This window comes from Pristiophorus japonicus, chromosome 9 (assembly GCF_044704955.1).
Source record: "Pristiophorus japonicus isolate sPriJap1 chromosome 9, sPriJap1.hap1, whole genome shotgun sequence".
NCBI lineage: Eukaryota > Metazoa > Chordata > Chondrichthyes > Pristiophoridae > Pristiophorus > Pristiophorus japonicus.
The window spans coordinates 149749353-149765790 of NC_091985.1; the positions used below are offsets into that span (position 1 = coordinate 149749353).

Genomic DNA, 16438 nt, shown 5'->3' on the forward strand with positions numbered 1-16438 from the left:
AAGCCACTCTACGCTGTCCTTAAAAAAATTGGTGTTGGAGAAAATCGCTGAAATGGCCAAAAACGGCATGGAAATCAGTTTTCACCCAGATCTGCGGCAAAAAAATCTGGTGTACAAAAAATCCGGCGCCGACAGTTGCCGCCGGCGTACAAACTTTGAGGAAAGTTGCAAGATCAAGATTGCTCCAAAAAAAAAATCAGCAGACACCAAAAAAATGGCGAAAATTGAGCCCAATCTTACTTAATCCAAGAAAAGAACCACCCAAAGATCAGAAAGCTCCATTATTTTGTTGTCCACTTAAGAAATTAAATACTAGAGTATCAAGCACCTTCTCCTTGACAGTATCATTATTGTACCATAAAAATGTTGGCAAGTACAGTGGTTTACTTTTGAGTTGCCTGATTCAACCTTGCTTATTCTTGTATCCCACATGCACAAAGCTCTGTTCAGTGTTGTAAAGATTGCAAGCTCACCTTCCATTAAACTCTCCAGTTGGTGCTGAACATTCACAGTGTCGTCCTGACAAAACAAACACAGAGTAAAATGTACAGCCAGAAGAATGGTACACGACGACAAATCTAAAAGTCTGGGAATTTTATTAAAGGTATGATTTTTGATGGGTGAGCCACCCTGACAGTACCATCATCTTGGAAAATGACTACCTTACAATCCAACAAGAAGTACCATGTTTTATATTGGGATTGTCCCAGCCTTTCTTCCTTGTGGGCTGCGCAGATGCAAACTGTGCAGCCTTGTGCTCCATATATGAAGTTTAAACAACAACAACTTGCATTTACATAGTGCCTTTAATGTAGTAAAACCAATGCATTTAATCAATGTCCCTATTAACGCGCATAGAGCTCTCAAGCTGCTCATACTGATAAATCAGAGCACCTGACCTATGACTGAATTTCAATGAGCCTTCATTTATGAATTCAAATAGAATAAACCTGTTTTTAAGAAATATAAGCATAAATAGAATGGAGCTGGTTGGACTTCACGAACTGGAATGTAAGGTGTGTTTGTAGCCCACGAGCCATAGTTTGGACACAACTGTTCTTAAATGTTAATTATACAGTATTGTCTCACCATCTGCTAGCTTGCTAAAATTCCAGACCAGATTCTTTAGCTTAATCATGTTTAAAAAAAATCTTAATCAGGTTTAGTTGATGTAGTTGTCAAGAAATATTAGATAACTCACCATTGATCTGATCTTCTTTCAACCCCCTCCGCCCCGTGTCCCCCCGATACTGAAAAGGTATGTCACCCCATGGATGATCTTCCACCAGGTGTTAATTTTATACCAACCTCCCGTTATGTAAAAAATTGAATTCTAGGTGTTAAGTTTCATTTGGGTGGTCCTTACGCAGGTTCAGTGTTTTCTGCTAGTAGATTCAAGTATATGTGCCAACTACTCAGACAACAGCCCCTGCTGTGTGGATATCAGACATCGATTGGAGTTAGTCATTTGAGGGGCTTCTGCCGACATTCGCTACTGAGGCTCGCACATGAATAATGGTCACTTGGGTGAGGCACTGGAGAGAAATGGGCACCTGTGGAACCTCTAACACAAGAGCTTCCATGTGATTTTCTCAAGCCATAGAGGATTTTCGGTTATGTCTCCATCTTTATGTCTCACATAGAATTGTACTTCCAAGGAATTTCTGTAAATTAGGAAGAGACATTGAGAGAGACAAAGAGTGAGCCAGGAATCCAGTAGAAAATGTTTGACAGAAAAACTCCATCAACAAGGCTTGCAGAAGCAGATTGAGATATTCCAGATTCAACCTACAATACAGACCCTAATACCAAACTCACTAATAAACAGTAACATTCAATAACTGTACATTGGATATACAGTATGTAAAACTGTTTTATTTAGTAACCTGCCACCAAGAAAATAATCAATTTACAAGAACCGATGCACAGTCACGGCCAAGTGGAAAATCGTACGTGTTGTATATGGGTCTTTTTTCGAGCCATTCTACCTGACTCCCACAGACCAGGAAAATCGTTCCCTATTTATTTTCTCGCAACCAATCAAAAAACACTTAACTTCACGGTTTCTGAGCAGATCGCATATAAACTTCTTTCTAAAATCCTTTCAGTGGAGATATCAGATATAAAATTCAACTTCCACCCAATGCAAATTAATTGCTTAACTTCACCTTCTGTAGTAACATAGAAAATAGGTGCAGGAGTAGGCCATTCGGCCATTCGAGCCTGCACCGCCATTCAATGAGTTCATGGCTGAACATGCAACTTCAGTACCCCCTTCCTGCTTTCTCGCCATAACCCTTGATCCCCCTAGTAGTAAGGACTTCATCTAACTCCCTTTTCAATATATTTAGTGAATTGGCCTCAACAACTTTCTGTGGTAGAGAATTCCACAGGTTCACCACTCTCTGGATGAAGAAGTTTCTCCTCATCTCTGTCCTAAATGGCTTACCCCTTATCCTTAGACTGTGACCCCTGGTTCTGGACTTCCCCAACATTGGGAACATTCTTCCTGCATTTAACCTGTCTAAACCCGTCAGAATTTTCTTCTGAACTCATAGAAACATAGAAACATAGAAAATAGGTGCAGGAGCAGGCCATTCAGCCCTTCTAGCCTGCACCGCCATTCAATGAGTTCATGGCTGAACATGAAACTTCAGTACCCACTTCCTGCTTTCACGCCATACCCCTTGATCCCCCGAGTAGTAAGGACTTCATCTAACTCCCTTTTGAATATATTTAGTGAATTGGCCTCAACTACTTCCTGTGGTAGAGAATTCCACAGGTTCACCACTCTCTGGGTGAAGAAGTTTCTCCTTATCTCGGTCCTAAATGGCTTACCCCTTATCCTTAGACTGTGACCCCTGGTTCTGGACTTCCCCAACATTGGGAACATTCTTCCTGCATCCAACCTGTCCAAACCCGTCAGAATTTTAAACGTTTCGATGAGGTCCCTTCTCACTCTTCTGAACTCCAGTGAATACAAGCCCAGTTGATCCAGTCTTTCTTGATAGGTCAGTCCCACCATCCCGGGAATCAGTCTGGTGAATCTTCGCTGCACTCCCTCAATAGCAAGAATGTCCTTCCTCAAGTTAGGAGACCAAAACTGTACACAATACTCCAGGTGTGGCCTCACCAATGCCCTGTACAACTGTAGCAACACCTCCCTGCCCCTGTACTCAAATCCCCTCGCTATGAAGGCCAACATGCCATTTGCTTTCTTAACCACCTGCTGTACCTGCATGCCAACCTTCAATGACTGATGTACCATGACACCCAGGTCTCGTTGCACCTTCCCTTTTCCTAATCTGACACCATTCAGATAATAGTCTGTCTCTCTGTTTTTACCACCAAAGTGGATAACCTCACATTTATCCACATTATACTTCATCTGCCATGCATTTGCCCACTCACCTAACCTATCCAAGTCACTCTGTAGCCTCATAGCATCCTCCTCGCAGCTCACACTGCCACCCAACTTAGTGTCATCAGCAAATTTGGAGATACTACATTTAATCCCCTCGTCTAAATCATTAATGTACAATGTAAACAGCTGGGGCCCCAGCACAGAACCTTGCGGTACCCCACTAGTCACTGCCTGCCATTCTGAAAAGTACCCATTTACTCCTACTCTTTGCTTCCTGTCTGACAACCAGTTCTCAATCCACGTCAGCACACTACCCCCAATCCCATGTGCTTTAACTTTGCACATTAATCTCCTGTGTGGGACCTTGTCGAAAGCCTTCTGAAAGTCCAAATATACCACATCAACTGGTTCTCCCTTGTCCACTCTACTGGAAACATCCTCAAAAAATTCCAGAAGACTTGTCAAGCATGATTTCCCTTTCACAAATCCATGCTGACTTGGACCTATCATGTCACCTCTTTCCAAATGCGCTGCTATGACATCCTTAATAATTGATTCCATCATTTTACACACTACTGAGGTCAGGCTGACCGGTCTATAATTCCCTGTATTTCTGTTATCCAATTATATCTCAACAGTAAAATTGGAATGTACACGACAAATTTACATCAGTGTCAAGATAAGCAATGAAATGGATTCAAATTTCAGACGCCCCTAATATGGACTCAGCTGGAAAGACCGAACAACAATGGGCTGGATTTTCGACTCGGTTGCGCTTCAGTTTGCACCCCGGAGGGCAGTAAATGGTGTTTCTAGGTCTAACGCTGGGCGCCCAGCTTTTCCCACCCAGCCAGCAAATTCGGCTCATGGTTTATGGCAGCACAAAAACTTGTCGCCCCGCCTTCTAGCTTCACTGAGATCATGACTTCAATCGTCATGCAATGCCGCGCTACCGCCCCGATGCAAAATTCAGCCCTCAGCCTCATTTAACGCCCGCCTCAGGAAACGTCAGAAAAACCAGGCGTTCCCAGGGTGCAGCAGGCAGTATTGACAGCGTATTTAAATGGAAGGATGAGGCTCCTACATCGCAGGTCACATTGACTGCAACGGTTGTGCACATCGAGTTGTGTGAGGCTCTGACTTGCAAATGGCATTTTTATCTGCCATTACAGTGCTGTTACAACTCCAGTGAGAGAATTTAATGGGGGCATTACTAGTTCAACTGCCTATCATGCTCCATGCTATTGCCAGGCAGCGTCAAGCTAGAAGAAGGGCTCTTGGCCATGTCGGCCCACGGATGAGGAGAGGCCAAAAACATCTGAGGAAGAAGACCATTTTATATGAAACTGTGTTAACAGTAATGGATATTAAGTCTGAAAGTGGATTGAGGGTTCTAGCTGTAAATATTTTGGGTAGACTTTTACTAAACAGGCACAAATGTTCATACCTCCAGCTCTCTGAGGAGCAGTGTGTGAGAAGACTGCGCTTCCAAAAGGAATCTCCTACAGGCAGACCGATGCCTGGACCGCTCTGGAGGCTGCCTTTAATACTCCGTTCAACAGGTACCCGAATTCATTGTGGTGTGCTGCATATTGCACAACTTGGTCATCATGAGGGGCTAGACATTGTCAGTGTAGCGGAGCCTGGCGAGGTCCCCATTGCATGGAGATGCAGTCGGACCAAGAGTCGCACGTCGCCAGCTCATAATGGAGGAAATTGAGGGATGGAGCTAATACTGGCATAAAGGCACATCTACAGTGAACGTTGGAATGATACACAAGACACCAATTGCAAAGGATGAATCATAAATTTTACTCCAACAAAGTAACAGAAACTCCCCCCACCAAAATAAAACCATACAATATACAACGTTATGTTGCAGGGCACTGAGGCACTAATGAAGTTCCTTAAATCAACAAAACTTTTTAAAGCCTCGATTTTCAGCTGGGGTGCAAAAACTTAATTGTGTAACTCCTAATTTTGCACCCTGGATCATGGAACCTCATTTTTTGCTGAAGTTTGCAGACGAGGGCGCAAACATTTTCCAGGCGGTATCAGTACAGCCCTGCTGCCATTACCGCCCTGAAATCTCAAAAGCCGAAAATCCAGCCCAAGAAATCTCACACCTTATACAGCACAGTAGTGTATTTTGCATACTGTTCCACATAGTACGCAAGTCAGGATGTAGTTTCACATTCACTTAGTACTTCGCTGACATTGCATTAGGAAGAATTATGTGCGTTGTTGACTGGAAGAGCTCTAGCAGAATGGCAAATCAACCCAAATTTTTAACTCCGAATGATTGGAGATTCTGAGACATATCCAGAGGATTTATTTTGGATTTATAGCTACTGAAAACTGGACTCCTACTGCCTCGTTTGATCCTCCATTAAAAAGAAGTCCTTTGAAGAAAACAGACTGTGGGGCTGAAAACCAGACTAGGGGTTCAATTTTCCCCAGTGATTTACGTCGTTTGTTTGGCGTGCGCGGCCTTTTTTGGCCTAAGTTAAAAAATACAAGTTTCCCCAATCAATGTGCGCCAGTGTAACTCAGTTAGTTACGATTTTTTTTAGATGCGATTTTTTTTGTGTTATAGGGGGCGTAATCTGTCACCCGTGCCAATTCTGGCCATTTAAGCAAGTTTGGCCAGCTTCGCTTTACTCCAATTCTTCTAAGGATGGCGTATGTGGCCTCTGTGGAAAAACCTTCTGGTGAGTTAAGAAAATCAGCGCAGGTAAATAAATCAGCACAGCAGATGCAGTTCCAGGGCCTGTACAGCAGCAGCAGAGAGGTGAGCGAGAGGGGGGGGGGGGCATAGCCTTTTGGGCATAATTAGGACCGGGAACCGGGAGCGAGAAGGCCGTTCGGCCAGGGAAAGGTTCGGGGACCGTGAGGCCATTCGGCCTGGGATAGGTGCGGGGACCAGGACCAGGAGGCCATTTGGCCCGGGATAGATGTGGAGACCAGGAGGCCATTCAGCCTGGGATAGGTGCGGGAACCGGGACCAGGAGGCCATTCGGCCCGGGATAGATGTGGAGACCGGGAGGCCATTCAGCCTGGGATAGGTGCGGGGACGAGGAGGGGGGAGGCCATTCGGCCTGGGATAGGGGCAGGGACTGGCACTGGAAGGCCATTCGGCCAGGGAAAAGAGCGGGGACCGGGAGGGGGGAATCCATTCAGCCTGAGATAGGTGTGAGGATCGGGACCGGGAGGCCATTTGGCCAGGGATAAGAGCGGGGACCAGCATCGGGAGGCCATTCAGCCTGGAATAGGAGTGGGGACTGGTAGGGGGGGGCATTCTGCCAGGGATAGGAGCGAGGACCAGGACCAGCACCGGGAGGCCCTTCGGCCTGGGCTAGGAATGGGGTCCGGCACCGGAATGGCGGGTGGGGCGGGGAAGAGATAGACTTTTGTCATTACACTTTAATAATTTAATAGAGGTAAGTTGCTGCAATGTTTAATGTGCTTGTTAAGTTTCTGCAATGTGTAATGTGCTTGTGCAGGTTGCTGTGAGCTGGCTGTATGTTTCACTTTCCAGCCTCAGCCCGCATTGTGTCGTTGGCAACCCAATCTTTTTGGCGCAGATCTTGGGCTCCACCCCCAAAACTAAACGACAGGCTAGGCGGCGCCAAAATGAAGAAATGAAGAAATGGGGAAACTTGGATGATTTTTTTTGGCGTACTTGGGTCCCCCAAAAAAGTGCGTAACTCTTCAGTACGCCAAAAAACAGCTTTTGGGAAAATTGAGCCCTAGATTAGGTGCATCCCCAGTGCTGGCCAGTACCAACAGGGCAGACTCTCTAATGGTTGAGGACACCAGATGATGAAAAGAATATGTAAAAATTGAGAAAAACACAAGCACACTTCCTGCCATTAAAGAACTTGGTGGAGACCACAGGCTAATTTTTTCACCTTCACTATATAGAATAAATTTGCAGAAATTTCAGTTGAATCATATTTCTGTCTCATACATTAATAGTTACCAAGTGCTGCTTTAGTATGCTCACATTTTTAGAAGTCAAAAATATTTCTAACATGATCTAGTTCATTATTTCAGTTCTGCCTTTATCAGGCTGCCTTAGCTGTGACTCATCGGTGAAAATAAGGGTGAAGTTCTCAGAACCTTCATACTGCTGACATTCAAAGGTGTACCATTCGCTCTTGAAACCTATTCTATTAAATTAGTGCTCACACTGTGTTTGGAGAGTAATCTTAATTTTGCCAGTTGTAGTCAGGAGCAACAACTTTTAAATTACCTACTGTAGATTTATTTCTTAATTAATTAAAAATATATGCCAGACATCTCTGCCTTCGATATGGTGGTAGGACCTACACAAGACAACTTACAGTGTGCGAGTCTCTTGTGACATTGCTCACAGGCGGTATCCGAAGCACGACTATGATCCTTAGCTGTTAAACTGGTTATGAACATACAAACATACAAAATTAACGGGCAGGAAATGACCAGCTAGTCCATCAAACCTGCACCACAATCATGATGGCTGGCAAAACACTCCCACACCACCCCACCCCCCCGCCCCGCGCCCCCCACCCCCACCCACCCACAGCCATATAATCTCCTGGGACAAGGGAAAGAACAGAAAACTCTGGGCCAATATGGAGAAAAATATACTGGAAAATATTTTTCTGACCCCCTCTGGTGATCGAAAACAGTCCAGGAGATCAGTTTGTTCCTTTAAGGCCAGTGTTCCAAATAGGCAAATCCACACATCTGTAGCTACTTATAAACTGCTGAGGTAAGGTGTGATTACTTGTAAGTTTCAGGCTTCAAGTGAAGAATTGGTTTTTTTCTCCTTTATTTTAAGATTGTTTGATCTGATGTGTGATGTCCAGAGTATGACTTAAAACTCTTGTAGAAATAGTTAAATCTATACATTATTTTCATATGAGTGAGAGTGAATGACATGGCTGTATAGGTAAACCTGGTGTATGAAATTTCTCATCTTGACACAGGAGATTCCTTAACCCCTCATGCCCATACCTCTCCTCTGTTGGAACCCTTACTTCTCCTTGGACATGTCACTGGTGTGTTCATCATTTGTTTATTCAAATGTAAAATCCTTCTTTGGACATGACAGCTGTAATACAGAGCTCCCTGTAGGGGACTACTGCTCCACTTAGTGGACTACTGTGATAATGCAACTTTTGTTGCAAATACAATAAAAGGGTCATCACATGATGACAAGTTCCTGTAGAGCCATCTTGTGTAGTCTGTGTGTTTGTGATGTCGTAAAGCATATATCACATTGGTGATGAAGATAGGATAATCGGATTCCCTAGCTGAAATTTTTGTTGGTGGATGATTCCTGCCTAACAACAGAGTGACTTTGAGAGGTTCTTTGGTGAGCAGCACAGCTATAAATCCAAAGTAAATTTCAAGCACACTGTTAACATTGCCAGAGTCCAGATGACCGCGCCTATTAGAATAATAGAGCGCTTGGGCGAGTTCCATCATATCCGAGAGACTTTCGGAGCATATGTGGAGCAGCTAGAAATGTTTTCCACTGCGAATAGTATTGTCGAAGTCACCAATGATGAAAACCATAACCAGGTGGTTTTAGAAAGAAAACAGACTAGTTTCCTGACTGAAGCAGGTCCCGAGGTGTATGAAACCCTGAAAAATGTGCTTTTTCCTGCCAAGCCAAAGCCACGCCACTGATGGAGATTCACACCACTATAGTCCTGAGCCCCTGGAAATTGCTGAAAGTTATCGTTTTGGAACATGAGATCAATTACATGGCGAGAGTATCAGCGAGTACATTGTAGCTTTAAGAAAGCTAACCATTCACTGTCATTTCGGAAACTTTCAGAACCGAGCACTGTGTGACTGCTTTGTTTGTGGGATGAAAAATAAAGCAATCAGAAGGAAATCCTTGACAAACCCTAACTTGACTTTTGATTTAGCTTGTCAGACTGCTATGTCGATGGATATGGCCACTCAATACTCCTGAGAATTTCGCGCCATTTCCAGTCATCAGACAACAGAGGTGAATCACCTACAGGCTAAAAGTAAAAGGCAATTGGGCCCCAAGGCCTTAGCAACTGGCCAAAGTAACAGCGCATTGAAGGCATGCTATCGGTGTCTGGGACAACACATTGCTCAAAGTTGTCCATATGTGAAGGCAGAGTGTTGCTACTGCAAGAAAACTGGGCATCTTGTGAAGGCATGCCGACTGAAGAGAAAACCGATGTTCAATGCTCGAAGTAGCAATCACCAGAGACTGCATAATGTTGAAGAGAAGCAACAGGACGAGGAGGTTCTGAAGATACACGTCATCAGGAGCATGAGGGTATCTAACAATGAATTGCAATTTTTCATCATCCAAGTAGACGGTGCAGGAACCAGGATACCCATGGAGACACTGGTGCATCCGCGATCGTAGTACCGGAATTGCTATATCTCGACAAGTTGAGTGATTTTCCACTGCAGAATCAAAGATAGAGCTGTGAGGCTACTCAGGAGAGCAAATCCCTGTGGTAGGACGTATCACTGTACCAGTGAAATACAAGGATCAGTTTCAGAGCTTGCCTCCCTTAATAGTGGCAGGAGACAAGCCTGCCTTGACAGGCAGAAATTGATTAGGATCACTGAAGCTGGATTGGAGCGAGATTTTTCATGTAGGAACAATATTTGCATTGAAGGATGATGTCATCAAGCAGTATCCAAAGGTGTTCCGCGAATCAGACAGTCCGATCCAAGGCATCAAGGCGAGTGTCAGAGTACAGAAGGACGCTAAACCAGTTTACTGCAAGCCACGTCCCATGCCATACGCACTCAAGGAGAAAGTGTAGCAAGAACTCAAAAGACTAGAAACTGAGAACATTATCTCTAAGATAGATTTAAGTAATTGGGCACACCCATTGTTGTTGTACCTAAGTCATGCTGATGCTATGTCCAGGTAGCCATCCCCATCACAAGTTACACCCAATAGGGAAGAAGTGTTCTATTTTTCACACATTGATGAACTGCCAGTCACAGCTGACGAGATTAGTGGAGCAACCAAGCGTGACCCAGTTATGTCAAAGGTGTATGATTACATAGCAAATGGCTGGACAAACCAGGTATCAGAGAAAGATATTCATCCATACTTCGTTCGTAGGGATGAATTACCAGTGGATAAAGACTGTATCATGTGGGGTGCAAGAGTGGTTATCCCAAATAAGTTCAGGTCCAAATTGTTAGGAGATCTTCATGACCAGCATGTGCTTGACCAAGAGTTTTGCACGCAGTTACTTATGGTGGCCAGGTTTAGATAAAGATATAGAGTACATTGTCAGTCAGTGTACAACATGTCAATAGGTAAGCAAGAAAGTACCATCAGTACCATTACAGCCATGGAAATGGCCTCCCGGGGTGTGGCAAAGATTACATGTAGATTTAGCTGACCTAGAAGGACATCAGTTGTTCATTGTGATTGATAGTCATTCGAAGTGGGTAGAGGTGTTTCCGATGCAGAAAATAACAAAACACTAGACAAGTTGCAAAGATTTTTTTCTTCATATGGCCTACCAGAAGAAAATGTCTGATAATGGGCTGCAATTTTGTTCAGAAGAATTTGCACAGTTCAGCAGGAGAAACATACCAAGGTTCCACTGTACTACCCTACTTCAAATGGTGCAGCAGAGCACACAGTACAAATTGGAAAACATGCCCTCATCAAGCAAATGTTGGATCCAAATCCAAAGAAACGGCAGTTGTCGTTGGATCACAAATTGGCAAATGTTTTAATTACTTATCATAATACTCCTCATACAACTACTGGTAGAACACCAGCAGAGTTGTTTCTCAAACAACAGCCATAAACCAGGTTCTCATTGTTAAAGCCAAACTTGGCACAATCAGTAGAAGAGAAACAATTAAGACAGAAAGAGAATCATGATAGAGGTAGAGTAAGAGAGAGTAGTGTGAAATTGAATCAGAAGGTTAGAGTGAAGGACCATCAACATAAATGGTTAAAATGGTTACCAGGAAGAGTAGTGAAGATATGTGGACCTCGCACATATTTGGTCAAGATGTTTGATCATGGAAAGGTTAAGTTTGTTCATTGATTATATTTTACCTAGCGATGTGGAAGTAGTTGAAAGTTGCAACGCTTCGATTATTTCTGATGAGTCAGATAGTCTTGTTACAAGTAGAGTACCAGTAGCAAATCCAATATCAGATATACTAGAAACAAGTCCAAGAGAAAGTCAGAATTTAAGTCTAAGTATGAGTCAGGCAGTCAAACAGTCTGAAGTTGCAGAGAGTCAAAATGTAGATCAAGGGTTGCCCTTGGAGAAAAATTCTCCTCAGGCTCAGCCGAGAATGAGTCTAAGTTCGACACCATGTTTGGAAAGTTCTGCTCAAGAGCGATGGTATCCTCTTCGAAACAGAAAACCAGTGATTAAGTTTGATTTGTAAATATGGCAAAATAAGTCCATGGGGCCGAACTTGGTGCAGGTTGCGCCCGCAACCGCCGAGGATCCGCTGGAAATGTATGTTTCCTGGGCGATTCCTTCAGAACCGCCCATTTGCCGTCCAAGTTCCGCCCGGCGCGAGATTGGTCGCGGAGATTGGTCCAAGCAGATGTCATGAGGGACAGATGTGTGTTTCTTGCAAGGCACCAGAGACATTAAAATCAGACTTTCACCAAGAGCGGGTCAACAATGTGAGTGTATTTACAAGTGCACAATAACAAAGGTTATATAACATTATTACATTTACACTACCAACACCCACCTCTCTACCCGGCACCACCACCTCTCTTCCCCCCCCTCCTTAAAGCGATACCCAAGCTCCTCTTCCTCACCCCGCCGTCCCCCTTCCCTGCCCCTCACTGCCTCTGATTGACGAGCTTGTGCAGGAGGGCAGCGGGATGTCTGCAGACATGTACGCCTTGGTGAGAAGGCAGGGGGCGCGGCCGAAGGCACTGGGATCTCCTGCTCCTCCGGACCTGTCTGCCTTGAGGGTGTAGGGTCAGGGGTTTGAACTGTGTGTCCAGAAGCCATATTTTGCCTCATCGCCTCAATGCTCTCAGTAGTGCGCTCCAACACAGTGATGAGCCTTTAGCCCTTTTGCTGATCCCCACACATACACACACACATCTGGTGCACAACCCTTTTGGCGTTGGACAGGAGGGGCTGAATAAATTTTTACTCACTCTTGCTGCTGCCACCAAATCGTTCCAACGTTTCCGGCATTGGTCCCCATCCCGTTTAACGTTGCCCATTGCGGACACGATCTCAGCCACCTCCCTCCAAATGCGTCGGTATTGGGGTGGTGGAGGCTTGACACAACCATCCCGGGTAAGGTCTTTGTACCTGCGCTCCACTTCCGTTACTAGCTCCTCCAATTCCTCCTCATTAAACCAGGGAGTTCTGGGTCTGGTTTTGCCAGTCTTAATTGCTGATTTCTGGCCACTCATCATCAATAATGAAACAATGGGTGCTCAAACAGTTTGTGTATCTCAATTTCTCCGACTGCCCCGTCTCCAACCTCCAACTCTCCCCTCTCCAACCTCCAAATCTGTCCTCCCCAACTTCCAACTCTGTCCTTTCAAATGCCAACTCTGTCCTCTCCCCTCTCACACACAGGTGGTATAAAGTGGTGTGCCTTTATGTGCATGCACAGTACAGCAATCAGCCTCAAACGGCCCCGAAATGACGATACGTTGGAAGATAAAATAAACCACCAAGTCTCGTGCATGCGCATTGGAGGCCCTGCGAAGATCCCCGAGTAGAGAGGTATACAACTATCACACACTGATGGCGTCGGCCGCTCACTCCCGTTCCCGCCCGGCGATTGCCACTGCCTGCCGCCTACACAATGGAGCTGAAAGCGGCTCCCAACGGGACCCGGCAGCAGTGGGCGGCAAAAAGGTAGGTGCCGCCCGGAGGTTGCCGAGAAATTGGCGGCGACCAAATTCGGCCCCCATATATCTTTTGTTGTGTATAACCATGTAAGCTTTGTATGATAAATATTTTGTTATGATTTCTTCTTTATTAAGGAGGGAAAGTGTAATATAGAGCTCTCCTAGTGGACTACTGCTCCAGCTAGCCGGCTACTGTGGTAATGCAACTTCTGATGCACGTACAATAAAAGAGTCAGATGACAAGTTTCTTGCGTCGTCTGTGTGTTTGTGATGTCGTAAAGAATATATCACAACAACAATTTCACATTGGGGAATGGAAGCCTTAACATATGATGTGCGTCATCAAATGACCCATTTCTACAGGATTACGCCCAAGATCCTGGAGCTCACTAATGGAATAACATTTATGATGTATAGCCAACAATGACTTACAGTTACATAGCATTCCTTGTGTTAAAAATTGCCAGAATATTTTACAGAGCAGATGACATTAAGCAAGAAGTAAAACAATTGAGGGTACAAGGCGTGACACAATGGGAGACACTGATTTTTTTTTAAAGAGGGCATTTGAAGTTAAAAGAGGTAGCACGTAAAAAAGGTTTTGAAGAGTTTTCCATTCACTGGGGGCCTTATGGCTGAAGAATTAGCCTGCAGTGGTGGAACAGAGAGAATGATGGGGGAACAAAAAAGAATCATAGTCTGTTTGAGCACAAAAATAGGCTGTTCAGTCCAACAAGTCTATTCTGACATTTTTCTCTGTGAGCTACCTTAAAGATAAAAGTTCTACTTGTGTAGTTCAACAATCATGGTCAACAAACGAGGTAAGTGACAGTATCAAACTATGAAAAGGCTTACACAAATGCAAGGAAAAACGTACAGTCCCAAATCCTCTGCTTGATAAGTTCTGAAGCATCTACTATTGGAAACTTACTTTATTCAGATCAACTGCACTATCATACCGGCTTTTAGAACCTTGGGACGGAGTTGAAATCTGACCAGCTGATTTTATGGATTCGGATCGTGATTCCTGATAAGGTACAAAATGGCAAGTGTTCAATAAATGTTATATTTGAATGGAGAAACTTAGGCCTTCATTTAAAAATATCAGCCTTACATTGACATTGCACAATTTTAACTTAAATAAAAGGCAGTCCAATGCATTTAGAACAATAATCCTCCTATTTTTTGGACTTACTTCATCCTTGTCTAAACTCAGACCAAACACACTGTCACATTGGCCTGGATATTTACTGGGATGGGTTACGTAGGCCGGGGTGGGGGTGGGGAGGCAGAGTTTCAGACGGGAAACCCAGAAGTCTAGTTTCCCCACATGTTGTGGAGTTTTAACTCCATAGCACGCGTCTTATGGCTCTGACAGGTTCCCCGCCTGGAAGTCAGCCTGATTGACAGACTAAGATTCCAGTCGGGCGGGGAGCACGTAGGCCGCAGGACCGGGTAGGTCCGATCCACAACCCGGGGTGGGGTCCGTTCCACGACCCGGGGGTCTTTGTATGGAGATTGAGAGGGGAGTTCTGATGGAAGGGAGCTTGGGGGACGCCTGCTCCCCATGGTCCATAAGTGGTGCTGTGAAGGCACTTACTTTCTCCCTTCAGCTGCTGGGTTTCCCAAGGTCTGGGCAACCCGGTCAGCTAAATCAGGGCTGCCAACCTCATTAATATATTTAAAATGCCAACATGCCTCCTGGCAGTGGGTTGGCTGCCCGCCTCTTGATCCATGTCCGTAAAACCCAGAAGTCAGCGGGTTGAAGCCAATTTCATGACGTGTTCTGAACTTTTCCCAATTGAACCCTCCACCTGCACCCAATCCCATGCGCTTAAAATTCCCCCCATTATTTCTGTGACAGCTCTCTACCATGATCAAATTGTTCATGAAGTGTCAAGACCAAATATAGCCATGAGGTGAGGCATGGTTAGAGGACAGGGGATAATTAGACTGAGCAAAATTATGATGCTGAAAGCTGGGGGAGCTAAGAGTGGTACTGTAGTGTCTTGTGGGGGATAGGAGGATGCAAGAATAGGGTTAAAAGGTGGAGGAATGTTGAAGACCCATGGAAGGGAAAGGGAGAAAGTAAACCACAAGAGGTGATTGGAGAGATAGAGGCCCTGTGAGGCTGGGGTGCGAGAGAACTGATGGTCATAGAAATATATTAGTGAGTGGCTGGAGTCCAGAGGAAGATGGTCACAGTGCTGGGGGAGCTAGAAAAATATATTCCAGTGAGGAAGAAAGGGTGTAAAAGAAAAGGTAGCCATCCGTGGCTAACTAAAGAAATAAAGTATAGTATCCAATTAAAAACGGGCATATAAAGTAGCCAAAATTAGTGGGAGGACAGAAGATTGGGAAGCTTTCAAAAGCCAGCAAAGAATGACTAAGAAAATGATTAAGAAATGGAAGATAGACTATGAAAGTAAACTGGCATAAAGTATAAAAACAGATAGCAAGCGTTTCTACAGGTATACAAAAAGGGTGAGTGGCTAAAGTAAATGTTGGTCCCTTAGAGGACGAGACTGGGGAATTAGTGATGGGGAACATGGAGATGGCAGAAACTCTGAACAAATATTTTGTATCAGTCTTTACAGTAGAGGACACTAAAAATATCCCAACAGTGGATAGTCAAGAGGCTATAGGGGGGAGGAACTTAACACAATCACAATCACTAAGGAGGTGGTACTCAGTAAGATAATGGGACTAAAGGCGGATAAATCCCCTGGACCTGATGGCTTGCATCCTAGGTTCTTAAGAGAAGTAGCGGCAGGGATAGTGGATGTATAGATTGTAATTCCCTGGATTCTGTGGAGGTCCCAGCAGATTGGAAAACTGCAAATATAACGCCCCTATTAAAAAAGAAGGCAGACAAAAAGCAGGAAACTATAGACCAGTTAGCCTAACATCAAAATGTTGGAGTCCATTATTAAAGAAGCAGTAGCAGGACATTTGGAAAAGCATAATTCAGTCAGGCAGAGTCAGCATGGATTTATGAAGGGAAAGTCATGTTTGACAAATTTGCTGAAATTCTTTGAAGATGTAACAAACAGGGTGGATAAAGGGGAACCAGTGAATGTGGTGTATTTGGACTTCCAGAAGGCATTTGATAAGATGCCACATAGAAGGTTACTGCACAAGATAAAAGTTCACAGGATTGGGGGTAATATATTAGCATGGATAGAAGATTGGTTAACTAACAG

At 44.4% G+C, this 16438-nt stretch overlaps 1 protein-coding gene across 7 annotated transcripts in view; it reads right to left on the reverse strand.

Moving 5' to 3' along the window:
* The window catches only part of adgb (androglobin), a 513562-nt gene that overhangs the window by 276632 nt on the left and 220492 nt on the right, over positions 1–16438 (reverse strand). For 6 of the 7 annotated variants that reach the window (XM_070889961.1, XM_070889958.1, XM_070889959.1 and 3 more), the window contains 2 exons: positions 14167–14262; positions 474–519 (listed from right to left, as the gene is read on the reverse strand). In XM_070889961.1, the coding sequence (XP_070746062.1) occupies positions 474–519; positions 14167–14262 (142 nt within the window). The remainder of the gene's footprint in view (positions 1–473; positions 520–14166; positions 14263–16438) is intronic. The other variant, XM_070889960.1, reaches the window with a different exon arrangement.